Here is a 16368-nt window from a genome sequence, read left to right on the forward strand (position 1 = left end):
TATTTTAGTCCAAGATATAAAAGATGCATCTTTTTCTGCACTTATAGTTTTTATTTATTTAATCTTTAAATAAATGGTAGTATATTTTTCCCAAACTACAGTTTACATAAATAGCTTTAAGCTACAAATTAATGAAGGAAAAAAAAGGATCTTATAAGATATTTTAGATTTTGAGTCTATTTTTAACATTTCATTTTTAAAGAAAAAAGAAAAAAATGTATTTAAAGAAACAACATATCTTTTTTAACTAAAACCTGAGAGTTTTATGTTCTAATTGTTTAAATGATTTCTGTCTTGGTGCTGCTAGAGTTCTTCTTTACTGCTTCCTAAATGAGAGATTTGGCGTTTTTGAAGCTCTCTTGCTTTTAGCACATTGGGTGGCTGGATAACGGACTTTTCAGATGCCATCATTACCGGCTCCATCTGTAAATCTGCTGTATTCTTGTAATTTCTACAGGAAAATGTTTTAGTTTCTTTCATTTCAGAGACAAATCACTTCTGTGTATTTTTTTTAGTAAGATTTTATTTCTAACAGTTTAGTGCTGAGATTTGGGTTTTTTTTTGTAATCTTCTGATGAATCTTGATCTTAAAAAGCAGTTTTTGTTATAATGTTACTGGTGGAAATGAGAGCGCCTCTATTCCTTTTTGTTGTGAAAACCTGGGATTTGTTGCAGCTGATTCCCTGATGTTTAAAAGAAAATTCATTGAAAAAAAACAGAAAGTCAGAGATCAATGGATTTGGTTTCATAAAAAGTTTTATTAAAGCTGCTGACTTAGAGAAATTCCCCCCAAACTGAGGAAAAACGGATGACTCATGGTGGCGTTGTAGGCGAGGCTGCTTGATTTGAACAGCACCTCTCATGTACAAAGTGCTTTTAAATGGCCTTAGTTTCCTGGAATGCTCAACCAAAGCTGCAGGAACTACTTTCTGTTAGAATAGTGAAAATTCTTGGAATATATTTGTCAACACAAAACCGGTGTAAGTTCTCTGCCAAGTGAATGCAGTTGGTAGAGCAGGGATGCCCAACCCTCAACCCTTGTTCTCCAGATCTACCAGCACCGTTTCCAGGTATTCCTGCCCTGATTGCTGCTGATTAGAGTCCAGACTGACTGAACAAACCAGATCCCGGCCATCAGGAGCGGCGAGGGCAAGAAAGCAAGCAGTGTGGTAAATCTAGAGGTCAAGGGTTAAAGGTTGGGCAACCTGGAGTTGAAGCAGCTTGATGTTTGGTATTTGTCAGTCCTGTACTGAAAGTTAGGGCTGCACGACATGAAAAGAACCGGCGATATGTAAGGGTTAATGAAGTTTGCAATATCAGAAATGAACGCACGCCATGGCAACCTTCGTAGAGGATGGTTCAAAGTGTTGATTTTGCTTCCACAAAGTGCGTTAATTCTAAAAAATGCATACTTCAAAGGCTATTATCCTGCTTATACCACGGTCACTTACAAATGAAATAAATATTCAACCAGATTTTGACACTGGATATATGTACAGAGTCATGTTTTCGTTGCAGCAGAAATGATCAGTTTAAAATAAAAACATTTCTGTCATTACCTGCTTTGTATTACTCAAAAGTGGTGAAATGATCCCTGGTGTCCCACATTTAACATTTTGTCAACATATTTTGCTTTAACATCCATGTAAAGTTAGCATCCATTTTTATGCTGATGATACAATTATCTACTGTTCTAGTAAATCATACTCCATGCCCTTTCAGACACATACCATAAACACAGAAGGAGTAAATCCTAATTTGTTGTTTTATTTTCCCCGCTCCCCCTATGTGACTCACCCCTGCTCATTAAATATGCACGTCTTGGTTAGCTCCACCATCAAAATAGAAGAAAAGTTCACCAGCTACAATTTGTGTGTGTGTGTGTGTGTGTGTGCGTGCGCGCGCGCGTGAGTGTGCATGAGTGAGTCTGGGCTTGTGTGTGTGGGAACTTAAGCATTATAACGAGCTGAGTTGTGTTGCTTTGTTTCTTCTTTTCCTTTTTTTGTCATCTGGTCATAAGCGTTCGTTACCGAGGACCCTCTTGAAAACGAGATGGTGCTTCTCAAGAGGCCTGTTAATGTTTAAATAAATAGACATCTGTGTATTTGAAAGACGACTACAGTCCTTTGTAGGCATGATTGTCTGAGACTGTCACTCCTGCATGTGCTGTGGTCATGCCAAGAGAGGGGTTGGAGATGATCTCTGTGCCCAACAATGAAACACTGCCATCTACTGGTCAGAATGTTTTGTTGCAGTTTATACTTATAAGTTTTTTCCTCCCAAGTTTTTCCTTCTATTTAAAATCCAATTTTAACTATAAAAGTCTACAAAATGGTTTTTATACAGTAAATTAATCATAGTATTGATTTTGTTACTTGATTCACATTTGAGACATTTACAGTCCAAACTGAAAACCAACCAAAAGACACTTTTTTCAAGCTGTAAAACATGATAAACAGAGGATGTTGTGGCCACCGCTTGCATAACAAACACATTTTTGTTCAGATAATAAAGAATAAGCGAAAAACTCAAATTTTTCAAGTTCAGACAGAAATTAGGTGCATAATCTATTGTTAAAAAAATGCTAACAAGATAAACATGAATATCTTGCAGGGAAAACTCTGAATTTATCAAAAACGTCACAAATATTTTACAAAACTAAAAAGATTTTGAGCAAGAAATGCTTAAGACATTTTCTATTATACTCTACCTTTAGATTATTCGTCAAACTGCTGTGAAACTTTAAGAAACCCCCATTTGTTAAACTATAAAAAAAGAGAAAAAACATTTTTTTCTGAAAGCAGTTAATGAATACTTCAAAATAATCTGAAACTTTAAAGTTTATGGATGTTGTGCAGCTAGAAATACTCTAAATTTATTTTTTCTGCTAGGAATAAGAGGCGTTCAGTGTAAAACTTAATTATAATTTTAAAGACTTTGATATCTAATATGTCAATTTATATTAGAAATGTGTAAAATTGGGACAACACATGAATTCCTGATTTAAAATGAGGTTTAAAAAAAAGTAAATGCAAATATTTTCATGCACATTTTGACCTGAGCTGTTGTCTTTTCGGTGACGTGAACAGGAACTGGTCTGGGAGGCATTCCTCCCCGTCTGTAAACAATACTGTCTCCGTCAGCAGAAAGTTTCCTTTAAAATACGTTTTTCAGGTTGGCGGTATTCCCCAGAGGTCCATGTATGCAGTAATTGAGTTATGTGTTTGCTTTTTAGTTAATCTGTTTGCTTTCTGTCAGCATCTTTCTCTGTATGTCCCAGCTTCCAGTTTAAGCTTCATCTCCCTTTTTTTCTTTCTCCAGCAAACTCGGACGCCCTGAAAGCCATGGTTCACGAGAACAGCATTGATTCAGATGGGTAAGTGTTCCTTATCTAGCTGTTTTCACTATGCATCCACTAGGGGGCAGCAATAGCCTCCTTGTAAGCTTCCATGGTGCCTGAGCCCAGGAGCAGGACAGGGATATTGAACGCAGCCGGAGCACGTTCCCTACTCGGCTATTTTCCAAAGAGACACGCTCGATTGAGGTTGAAGCAGCTCGAGATCAGTCACACGACGCGGCTGTGCTTCATGTTCCTCCCTGGGAAAGAATTGAGCCCTAATCTTTGCTCTTCCTCCATTTTTCTTTGGCGGCGTGAGTGGATGTGGCTGCAAATAAAAAAGAGGACGAAGACATATTTCTGCAGGTTGCAATAGAGCTAAAATGTTTTTTAACTTAAAATGGAAAAACCTGAGCCGCTTCTGAAAATGTTCAAAGAAAACTGTTCATGTCTTTAGAGCAGAGTCACGCAAGAGTCAACAGCTTTAGAACTGAAAATAGAGGCGTTGTGCTATAGAAACATTTTAGGTCTCCTCTACTGAGATCTGGACTGACTCTGTTGAAGGTGACAAACAGTAAAAGACATTTGGAAAGATAATTCGCTTTTAAAGTTAAGTTCAGTTAAGAAGCATTTTTTTCCTCGCTTCATAGAGATCTGTTGAAGTTTTCAGCTGACGTGGCTCCAAAAGTGCCCTAAACTTTCACGAACCTCGAAAGAACTGAAACCTTTTTGAAACTATTTTCAAGCATATTTTACAATAGTACCAAATTACTTGACAAAAATGTCTGTGAACAGGATAAAATGCATCCACAGATTTGTTTGAATTTTTTGTTTAACTAACGAAGTTCAGAAAAAGGCAAAAGACTACATTTGATAAGAATCTTAAAAAATACAAGTAAAAATAAAAATAAATCGTTTTTTGGAGACTGACATAAAATCCACAAGAAGCCACAACAACCTTTTGACAAGATGACAAAATACTTCAACACTAATATATGTTCAGTGAAGGATCTATAGACTCAGGAGGACAAATATGAAGAAAAAAAAAGGTGAAATAAGTGAAAAATCTACAACGAAAGTTTCTTAAATGTACGTAAGAATCCCGGAACCTTAACTAGACACTCCTGAACCTCGAAAAGGCACTCTAGAACCTCGAGTAACCACTTCAGAAACTTCAGTATACAAATTCTATGAATTTACAAATGACAAATTCTGGAATTTCGAGCAACCACCACAGAACCTCTAGTAAACACACCGGAACGTCAGGTGAACATTAAGAAACCTGGAGTTAACTTTCTAAAACCCAAGTTAGCATTCTAGATTCTTGAATTGGAACTTCTAAACCTTAAAACCCTTACTTGTACACTCTAGGACCTCAAATAAACATAAATGTACCAGTAGTATAGGTTCTAGAACCTCGAGTATACATTCCGGAACCTCGGGTAAACATTCCGGAACCCTTGATTAAACATTCCGGAACCTCGGATAAACATTCCAGAACCCTTGATTAAACATCCCTGAACCTTGGGTGAACATTCCGGAACTTTGAGTAAACATTCTGGAACCTCGAGTAAAACAAACAAACAAACAAGCTCCAGCATGGGCATTTGTTCTGCAACACAAATAGTAAAAGCACTCATCACAGGTACACATTTCTTTACACAAGCATACATTTTGCAACACAAACACACAGAACTAATAATAGAAGCTAGCCCACCAAACCCTTGTTTTCAATTGTTTAACCAGCAATCAAGACAGGCGGGCTAGCATTGAAAAACCTAGCTAATTCAATTAGCTTCATGCTAATAGACAAAATGATGCAAACAGTTATTATTTAAAAATCAGTCCTAATAATAAAGTAACAAATATTATGTTTCAGTAAAAGAAGAGTTTTTGATTGAGATGGACATGGCTGGGAGAACACACATTTGTTCGTTTCTCATTCACGAGTGGGTACAATTGTCGGTGTCCTGTGGTCTCCCTGTTAGCGTCTGCACAGAGCAATGAGCTAAGTTGTTGAGCACGTGTAGCGCAGCCTCCCCACGGACAGAAGAGGGAGCGTAGGGAGTTCAGCAGATGGATGGATGTGAGGGGGAGATGCTTGTGACGGCAAAGGAGTCCAAGTGAATCAAGTCAGTGAAGCATGTTTCTCCATCTCCCCTGCGGCGGCGTCCTCCACATGTTGCGAACAGGAAGTGGCCAGAGAGGAGAGATGCTGTGTTTGGACGACCGACACGACCACTGCCTCTTTAAAATCTATCTTTAGGACGTTTTGAAGAAAGAAAGTTGTGTCCCCTCAACCTTAAATGTTTTCATTGTATTAGCTTTCCTTGTGTTCCTTCTGTGTGATTCTGCTGGGTTCCTCTTCCTTTCTTTTTTTCTGTCAGGCAGGGTGGGCAGCCTGCCATTTGATCACTTAGAGATGGAGGATGGGGGAGAAGAAGCGCTTCGGTTGGGGCAATTTATGGGATACGGGGGGGGGGTTAGGGTGACACACTGACAGATGAGTAGGAGGAAGAAAAAGATAAAATGAAGAGAGGACTACAAGCTGGCAAGTAGCTGCTGGGGTTCCCCATCCATCGCCCTACATTTCTTATTCTCATAGCTTCACCTCTTTAGTCCTCCAGCCTGGTCTGCATCTTCACCTCCCCCATAACAACCTGTGATTTTGTGAGGACACACCAGTGTCTCCAAGCCGTTTTACATTATACTTGGAGTTCATCCTGTATTTTTGGACCATCAGAAGGACAGTGTCTCCTTGTTGCACATCTGTATCTGACCTCACTCATCCACAAAGCCTCACTACAACTCCCAGCATTCTCTTTTGCTGCCGTGTCTCGCTGAAGCCAAATAATCACATTATCATGCAGCCTCAGCACATGCACACACAGGTCGAAGTGCACAATAGTGTCCTGGTGTTGAAACCCTGTTTGGAAAGACAGGAAACTGTTAATAATTTGGTCTAAGACTGTTTTCTTGACGCGATTCTGGGTTAAATTCAGACTAAAACAGAAGAGAAAAGTAGTTTTTAAAGCTGTAAACGTCAACTATACTACATATTATCACGATTTAAAATAATCACCAATAGATTAAAACTCCTTTGCTGTTTTCTGAACTATTTTCAAAAGACTTGAAGGCCAGTTTGTGCTTAAGAGGCTGCTATGTCTTCAGCCGAGCACTAGATGTCACCAGTGCTTCTTGTTCTTTGTTATACTGAAGCTTCATGAATTTAAAAACTTAAGCGGTTAAAAACATTGCACTAAAGCCTCGTTCCCACGCAGTGGTATGGTACGGTCCAGTCCAGATTTTTTTAGCACTCTCCATTACAAAATGGACCTATTAAGCCGGACCGAACCGTACCATTTTTGGGCCCTCTGTTGGTTGTAGCTGCTGTTGAAAATCTGTCGCCGCCCGCAATCTTCTCTCAAACAAATTGAAATGCTTTGTTTACCAAAAACTTCCATTGTTGTTGTTGGCTCACCTGGATTGCCTGGACCATTCTAAACCGGACCGGACCAGACCAGTGGAAACCAGGCTTAAATGTCATCTAAACATTTTGTCACGCTTTTTCAGATACGCGTGGTGTTCCTAAACTATCAACATTTTAAAATCAGGGTTTATATCAGGGCTGCACAATATGAGGAAACGTTATTAGTGATCAATATTGTGGTTTGCAATACCTGAACCCAGAGCTAAAGCAAAAACATGATTTACATTTCACTGCAACAGCTTTATTGAAGTAAAAGTCAACATAACATAAGTTATACATGGAAGCGGGCATCTATCATAAAAGGGCTTCATCTGATTGGTCAAATGCGTTGAGGATGATGATTCTGTCAACACTTTAAGTAGCCATTAGATTGTTTAAACATGTATGTAAAAATGTAAGGTAACCATTTTGCAAATTCACGCCGTCTTTTGCTAAATACGAATCGCACAGGGTGGTGATGATAAATGTACGATTTATTGTGCACGCCTAGTTTAATGCAACTTAAGCGGTTGGTTAGCAGTTTGTATAAAAGTTTAAACGGATAAAACCCAGAACTGTAATGACAGTTTGTGTTGATGTTGCAACGTGATTGTTGTTTAACTCAAACACGAACAGCTGCGTTTTTGTCAATCTTTCAGCAATCTTTAACTTTGGACTTCTCGGTTGTAGGCCTCCGCTCACCCCCACATCCCCGGGCCCCGCCACCCCTCCGCTGACCCCTTTGTCCCCACGGCCACCCGCTGGAGCAGAAAAGCACACCTGCAGCCACCTGCACACCATCGGCGGAGCGAGCGGCACCAAGAACATCTGCACGCGCTGCAACCAGAAGAAGTGGCCGTTGATGAGGAAGCCGTCCGCCCGGCGGGCGGAGCAGCGCCGCAGTCACCTCGGGGAGGTCACGGTGCTGGCCGTGGGCAGGTGTGCCAGTCTTTCCTGTGGCGCGTCCATGTTTTGATCTGCAGGAGGTCATCAAATTTTCTGGCGGTCGCCCCAGAGGTGACCTGAGCGTGCGCGGTGTTCACGATCAATCATTAACTCTGAATAGCATCCGTGAAAAAAACGTCCCTTAATTAAACGGGTTAATTTTGATGCCCGACCGGTGACCTGGAAACTACTCGGGTGAGGGAAAGGCCTGGGAAAACGAAGGCCTCGTCCCCGTGAAAATACATTAACCCGCAAAACCACCCGACCACCTCCTTCCTCGTGGGTCTCAGCAGCTGGATCCACACTTACAATTACAAATTTAAGCTAGCGTTCAAGCACATTTTAGCGAATGTTTGGTACATTTGGCTTACGACAGATCAAAGGGTTAAAGTGTTCGGCCTCCAGGTGTTTTTAATGGAGCTAACGAGCTCAGATGAGAAGCTCCCTTTGAAAGGAAGAGCTCTTTACCTGGATCAAAGACACACCTGCCTATCGGGTTCATCAGAGGTCAAACCCCGGTAGAAAATCGTAGAGCTACACAGGAAGGGAAAACTGGACCAGAAGAGCACAGCCAAGCAGCTTAGACGCCCTTTAACATCCCAACTTTAGCTCCAGAGTCAACATTCTTTTGATTATCGCAACTCTTCAACCGCTTACACAATTAACGTAAATCAGCCGATTCGTGACGATGAATCGGCTTATTTACGTCAAACGGTCAAAGAGTTGCGGTACGCCATAGGGGCGTGTGATATTTGGGTGTCGCCGCCGGCGCCGACTCCGGTGTTGAAGGGTTAAAAAAGCGCACAGACCCTTCAGCCGCCAGCTCCACCCAAGTTCTCTCGGTGGAGTTTCAGTGATGGTGGGAGGAGTCGGTCCAGAACTACTCAGCAGGGTCTTGTCAATAATCTGGAGCCAGCTGGAGCCATTGTCTTGGAGAAAACTGCTGACGGCCCATGTCTGAGATTAGTAAGTGAGCATCTAAAGCACAGGTGTCAAAACTGTAGGACCTCCTACATGTTTTCCAACTCACCTGCCATTGACGCTTCTTATCGGCAAAACACACCTGATCCAGGTAATCAGCATCATCCAAGGCTGGGTTTCTGAAAAAAAAAAAAAAAACTAGCAGGATGTTGGCCCTCCAGGCCCAACGCCACTGATCTAAACGTTTCACAGGAGAGAGCTGGGTGAAGGAGCTGTGGTCAGGTGAGACGAAAAAGCAGAGAAATGGGCTAAAGTCTTCTCTCCATAAGAAAGAGGAGAAGAAATCCTGCCTATGACCTCAAGACCACCATTTTATTGTTAAACATGGAGGTGGAAGTGTTATGGTCTGGGGAGTTTAGGGGAAACTGCATAGCATCAAAGGGATAACAGACACATTGAGTTTCATTCAACCTTTGAATAACAACCTTCTTCTCACAGTTAGTGGATTCATGAAAAAAAAAGGTTTGTAAGGCTAAATTCACATCTAATACAAAATTGATGCTAACACCTGGATATGGATGCTGATGCTGAACGTGCTGAACATGCCCTTTAGCCCATGATGTTCACGCTGGACAAACCGGGACCGGCTTGGTGTCATAGAATTCCAGCTGGGCACAAACCGTTTTTATCAATTTCTCCTCCATGATCCATTTTCATAAACAGTTCATTCATTCAAAGGGACGCCGTCCTTACGTCACTACCAAACCCAAGTCCCTGATTGGTCAAAGTTCAACTGGTTGAACTTTCAACACGGGTTCAGCAGATGCTGGTTTTCAGTTTTTTAAGAACGTTTTAAATTCGTTTTCTGGATGTTGTTTTTTCCTCTGCGGTTACTCAGCCGAGGAAACAGAAGTGTATCTGTTTTTGATCTTTCTTACAGAAGATCTTCCATGGATCCACGAATGTTCTTTCAGGGTTCTGTAAGGGCTTTAGGAATGCAACAGATTGCTAATGAGACCTTGGCGTGTGTGTCATGAATTTTCAAAACAAACTCCAAAATATCTCCCGTTACTTTCTGCACTAAAGAGCAAGTTTCTCAGCCTTAATGTCCTGCATGAAGCTCATTAGGAGGCCAAGGAGGAGGCAGTTCATTTTCACTTCCTGATAATGTGCACAGAGGGTCAGAATGACCCGGATACCAATGTTCATTTGCGGATTCGATTAAAGCTTTGTTGTCTGTGTTTGCGCGCAGAATGATTCAAGTTCTAGTTTTGGGAATAACTAGCAAAGAATTTAGGATGGTTGTCTTTTTTTTTATTTCTTCACACTTTAAGTACAATTTGTACAAAAAACTGAACAGGAAGTAAAAGTTTTTACAATTGGGTTTAAACCAAACAAACAAAAATGAAACTTTTTCCCCAAACAATTCAGAGTTCATCGCAAACTGTGTGTACTCACCTTTATAGATTTATTTCCCAGCAGCCCTAGCTCTAGACTTTGACTCTTGTTTCTTTTTTTAAAGCTAAAAAAAACTTTTCTTTAACTTTCCCTCATTTTTTTTATTTTTAGGTTTCGTGTCACGAGGTGCGAAAAACCCACCAAGGATCGACGGACTCTGATAATCTCAGACTCCAACGGCAGCGTCCCATCAACCCCCACACAGGTGGAGCCCCCACGCCAAGCCACGCTGGAGCTCAGACAGGTTTTTGAGCACAAAAAAAACGTCAGTTTTCTTGTTTTCGTTCCTTTAACCAAAAAACTTTTGCTTTGCTAGTTCCTCGTGGCGTAGCTGTGGGATCTTTAATGGTTTCTGATGCAAAATGTAATGCAACCATGGAAAATTATTCACATGTAAAGTAGCAGAAAATGGATGTGTTTTTTTGTTTGCTATGTTCAGATCTAAAACTGCAACACAAAGCACGCTTGTGTAAGTCGGTTCTTTAAAAGTAGATTTTTCTGTCATGAAAAGCTTCACAGTAGGAAAGCAAAGTGCCAAAAAGTTCTTCATCATTTTCATCATCAATATTTTAGAGATTGAGAACTTATTTGCCCCTAGTGGTAAATTAATATACTGCACCTGTCTCCAATTACTTTTTGGAGGAGCTTCAATTCGGAAGTGAAGAGCTGGCCTACTTTTTTTGCAAGCGCCTCTTTGTTTTTGTTTTTTTGGCAAACAAATAAGTCAAATTTTGATCCTTGGAGCTGTTAACTTGTGAGAATATTTCTCGGAGTCACCTGAGACTGAGTCAACATCCTGTCCGTGTTTGTTTTGTGAGAATCGAAGGCGCCCGTCAACATCCGTGTTTGCTTCATTTCTTACCGTTAGTTTTCCATGTTGACTCACGGCTTTTTCGTACGGAACAGACAGCCTTAAGTTAATAAACAAACAGGATGTCCTTCATTTCTGCTCGAATCGATTTGATTTTTTGGTTTCGTCTCACAGGAGCAGAAAGAGAACCGGGACAAAGAGAAGCGATAGAACCTCAGGTAACTCTTTACCTTCAGCCGCATGTTTAGGGTTTTTAAAAAAAAAGAACCCTTATTCCAAGGATTCTTCTGTCTATCAGCTAGAACACAAACACCCGGAGACTCCGTGAAGCCAGCGTTTGAACCAGCAGCCCGAGACGAGCACATCAGGAGTCGTCGCTCTGCAGGGACCCAAACATGCTGCTAATGAGGAAGGAGGTGGTGGTGGTGGTGGTGGGGGGGGTGTCTCTGTTCACAAGTGAAGGAGGAGTAAAACCGATTCAGATTTACAGAAACGCCTTGCTCCGCGGTTTCACGGCAACGCAGCAGCTCCATTGCTCATCTGGGGTTTGAACCAGAGCTTTTTAGACAACAAAGTTCTCCAACACGTGGTCTACGATGTGTGTACATATGTTTATAAGGTTTTATAGGTGGATATATGAAAGAGACTTTTATTCTATAATGTCCTCTTTATTTATATAACAAATCTCCTGACCTGGGAGATGAAGGTCGCCAAGCAGCCAGACGACAGACTCAAAGCCTGTACAGATGAAGTTTGAGCAAAGTTTATCAGGCTGGCAGAAAAAACCCTCTTCATCCTGTTTGTTTCTGTCGTTCTTCAATCCCACCGTTGTGTGTCGCAACTGTTGTTTTTTTAAGTGTGACTTCAATAAAGAATCTAAACCGATCTGTTGTCGTATTCACCACCAGACACTAATCTGCACGTCAATATCTTAGCAAACATTTGGTGTTTTTGATGCAGTCTAGAGTTTGTCCTTCAAATCACATGCCAACTTCTATTGTTGCTGTGGAACACCAGAGGTGCCTTTTTATGGCTTAAATGCCTTTATAGAATTAGTGATTTATGGTCAAAAAAAAAGTTTAGTTCATGAAAAAGTCAAGTTTAAGCAAACTTCAACATTTCAACAGTATTAAATAAAGTTGGGTTTTAAATTTATAGATTCTTAAGGTGAATCTAAAAGTGAAATGTCAGAAAAACGAATAATTACCTTTTTTATTTTGATTTAGTTTGAATGTCAGATGTGTTTTTAACATGTTTGTCACATTTTTCTGATGACGGAGGACATGTACGAAGAAAACCAAGAATAAAGTTGGATTTCGGAGTATTCCTTTATTCCAATCATTGTGAATCAGGGAAAAAAATGGTTGGAAAAAGATTTAAAAAAAAACCCCTCTGTGCTCTCAGCAATGGGGGGAGGGGGATTCTGCATGGTAAAGGTCCTCCCTGCAACTCAATTTCTGATGAACTCCTATTGCTCTGCAGAAACTACGTCCTCAGAAACAACATAATTAACCCTTGTGCTATCCTAGGCACTTCAACGTTTGGAGTTGGGTCATCTAGACCCACTAAACAGTGCTCTGAACCTTTTTTCTTCAATGATTTGTGATCTTCACTGGTGTCCATGGATTACATGAAATCTTTCCACCTTCATCCACCTTTGTCATGGTAGGGAGAACACGTCAAAGTAAGGGTGGGGTCATCTAAGATAGCACAAGGGTTGTTCAGGACGAGCTAAAGCTTGTGAGCTATTCATGACAGTAGAATTAAAAACTGAATAAACAGACGAAATAGAAAAAGAAACATGTTTATAAAGATTCATCAAAAAAAAGCCTAAAAAAAAGTAAAAAATACACTCAACTCTCAGGCACAGTGGTGGAGGAAGGATGATGCGGGCTCTTTTGTAGCCACAGATTAATACGCAGCCACGATTAACACCTGTAATTGAGCATTAAAAGTTCAACCAGATCAGTGACTCTGATCTGCTAGTGACTTATGCATGGCGTCCTTCCATGTAGGAAAAATTCATATTTGCAGTTTGTGTCCAAACGGAATTATACGACCCCAAGTCTTTCAAATATCGGTGTGGAGCTGTGAAAGAAAAAGCCTGGAGGCAGATTTGCACCGCTTTGACATTTCACACCAAGCCTCTAGGTGGCGGACATGCGCTAGTACACAATAGTAAAAGAAGAAGAAGTTCCTGTCCTGCTAGTCCAGTGTGAACACCACAGGCTTAACGCACACGTGTGAACGTAGAATTAGACTTGAACTTCATTTTCTCATAATCTGGCGAATTTCACTTGAATTAAAATAAGTGTTTTTGTACAAAACCTGAAAAGTGGAGTTCTGTTGTGTTAACGTAGCTGCTAGGAACCATCACAATCCAGTAACTTTAGCTCCAAGCCACCGTTTCCACAAAGGTTCTCCCGATTTTATTACCTTTAATAAATAGTAAAATATTTATCATCTCTTGGGGTTGTTTTTAAACTTTTTATTATTTTTTATTGTTGGGAAAAAACCTAGTGTCACTCAGAAAGTAGATTGTATGTTTAAATCTAACAGATCCGTCTGCAGCCCTCCCTTCACTGCTCCTCTTCTCGCTTTGCTCTGCTATAAAACGATGATTCGTCTCTCTTATCTCCGCTCTGACAGCCTTCAGTTCTCCTCTGTGATCAGTTGGAATGCTGACGGTTCTCCGCCCAGTTCTGGAAAAGAACAATCCTTGATTTGTGTTTGTTTTCTAACTCTTGACTTTCTGAGGCTTTGTCCAGCTCACACCCACACAAAAAACCTAAAGGCACGCCAACAACCGCCCCTCTGTGGTTAACGGGAAGCGTGATGGGGACGCAAACCTCTGGAGGTGGTGTCAGCGACATGGACATGTGGTGGGAAAAGGACGGAAAGACGCTTGGTCGGTCGGTTGGATGTGTCAAAAACAACGGCGGGTGTGAGACAGCAGCGTGCAAGGCAACAGCAAATATTGACTCCTGCTGTCCTTGTGTGTTTGCCTTCGCCTGAACCTGGACGGGACACAAAAGGAGCGTCATCTCGACGATTGAGTCTCCACCAATATGAGTATCCAGACCCGCTCGCCTGTTCTAAACAGAGGGGGAGACGAGAGGGGAAAGTCCAACCAATGTTCAACACCGCTGAACACCAGCTCTGACCTCCCCAGAGAACGCCCTTTGGCGGTGACCTTCCCTAAATGAGCTTCACCGTTTTAGATGAAAACAAAGACAGAAAGAAATAACCCTCACTCCTTTTAACCAGAAACTCTTCGGTAAGAGCAGACATCAAAACATTACGAAGGATCGCTTTCCTTGCTTTTCCTGGTAAAGGGTTTAATGTTTAATCCGAGTGAAACGTTAGCAAACTTCCAGAGGACGCCGGGTCGGTGTGAGGCAAAGGATGAGTGGATGTTTACTGGGATGTTTCAAAGGTGAAGGATTCCGCTAATGTTCACCTGCATCCTCTATGGATTTATTCTAGCTGAAAATGTTTGAGGACAGGAACAGTCAGAGCCACGATGGAGTATTAGAAAAAAAAAAAAGGCTGAAACAGGAATATTGAGAAAAAAAGTTGTCATTTTACAAGAAAAAAGTCATAAGATCAAAGATCAAAGTCGTGAAAATATAAGAATATAATTACTATACAAAAATAAAACTGTAAAAATATGATAGTTGTAATTTTACGACAATAAATTTGTACAAATATAGTAAAAAAGTAACAATTTTCTGAGAATAAAACCGTAAAAATATTAAAATACGCAATTTTAAGAGAATAAAGTTGTGAATTAAAGTCATGAATTTATTAATTTTGAAAGAATAAATCATAATTTTGCAAGAATAAAGTTGCAAAATCTGTAAAATTATGATTAAAGTCATAAATTTACGAATTTTGAGAAAAATGTTGCAATCTTAAAAAAATAAAGTTGTAAAATTATAAGTAAAATTCGCAATTTTATGAGAAAATATCGTAGAAATAAGAGAAAAATTTTGTAATTTTACGAGAATAAAATCATAGAAATAAAAGAAAAAAGTCGTAATTTTACGTAAATAAAGTCCTGAATTCTGTGGAAAAAGTCGTAATTTCACAGGAAAAAATTTATTTTACAAGAATAAATTGTAAAATATAAGAAAAAAGTTAAATTTTACTAGAACACTCTTCAGACAGGAGATCATCATGGTGTTTTCATTGGTTTCATGGTTGCTTTCACTGTAATTACCAGTAGTGACAAATAATCTCTTCGGCTTTAGCCAAAACTCCCTAACAGGGGGGTGAAGAATGGATAAACCTGTACGAGAATTGTGAGATTGTAGACCACCTGTAGAGTAGAAAATGTTTCTGCACAGATTTTCTATGGGTATCCTGCGGGTGACAGGTCATAGTTAACATAATTTAAACCACAAGTTAAGGCTGATTTCCACCGGTCTGTTAGCAGTGCGTCTCTGTTGTGTTGACACGCACACAAAAATAGAATAGAATCGATCAGAATGTTTACACCGCTCTGGCGTTTCATAGCTGCCATAAAGTGAAAGGGCGTAAAGACAACTGAGCGGGCGTCTTCAGGAACTGAGTGAGGAACCTTACAACCGCGCAGGCGCAATTCTAACCGAGCGACCCCGTATTTTAAAACTGCAGGCCTGCAATCCTAACTGAGCGGTGATCCCGCGCTGCCATTTCCCCTTTGCGCCATCACCAGGATTTACCCTCAGTGTTAAGGGGCCGTTTTTGTCACTTGGGGGCAGAAATCTTTCTGGTTGATCTGATTGTCCAAAATTTGCTGGTTACATTTGGTGAGGCAGCGGGGTGGGACTTTTATTTTTCAGAGCAGGGGGGGCTAATAGGCGGCTCTTGAGCTGCAAGAGCCCGCTCAGTTGTCTTTACGCCCTTTCACTTTATGGCAGCGATGAAACGCCATACATCGCCGTCATGTCTGTCGATCACAACCGTCCCTCCGGAACGCAACGTAGGTTTTACGCAGAAGTTCTATTTCCTGTCTGCTGACGCATCAATTTAGCAGGAATAGGAAACCAGTGCAGATTTCAAAATAAAACTTAACAAAAACTTCATTTAGACGTGCCCACGCGATAACGCACGGTAACACCGCAGATACACTGATGTCAATGTACGTCACAAACTGCAAACGTTTCAAAAACGTCCCATCATTTATGACACAAAACAAGCATTTTCCAAGAACTCAGTGAGGAAGCAAAGGGCATGGGACCTGCTTGCTTAACCCTTGTGCTATCCTAGGCACTTTGACATTGGGAGTTGGGTCATCTAGACCCACTAGACAGTGCTCTGAACCTTTTTTCTTCAATGATTTGTGATCTTCACTGGTGTCCATGGATTACATGAAATCTTTCCACCTTTATCCACCTTTGTCATGGTAGGGAGAACACGTCAATGTAAGGGTGGGGTCATCTA

General features: G+C 40.7%; 1 protein-coding gene across 1 annotated transcript in view; it reads left to right on the forward strand.

Annotated features, from left to right (window-relative positions):
- rell1 (RELT like 1) overlaps nt 1-12265 on the forward strand; it is a 30120-nt gene extending 17855 nt beyond the window's left edge. The window contains exons 4-8 of the mRNA XM_011487537.3: nt 3322-3376; nt 7497-7745; nt 10242-10395; nt 11116-11159; nt 11240-12265. Coding sequence (XP_011485839.1) covers nt 3322-3376; nt 7497-7745; nt 10242-10395; nt 11116-11151 — 494 coding nt within the window. The 3' untranslated portion in view covers nt 11152-11159; nt 11240-12265. The remainder of the gene's footprint in view (nt 1-3321; nt 3377-7496; nt 7746-10241; nt 10396-11115; nt 11160-11239) is intronic.
- Nucleotides 12266-16368: the final 4103 nt, after the last annotated feature.

The sequence above is a fragment of the Oryzias latipes genome, chromosome 18 (genome assembly GCF_002234675.1).
Source record: "Oryzias latipes chromosome 18, ASM223467v1".
Taxonomy (NCBI): Eukaryota; Metazoa; Chordata; class Actinopteri; order Beloniformes; family Adrianichthyidae; genus Oryzias; species Oryzias latipes.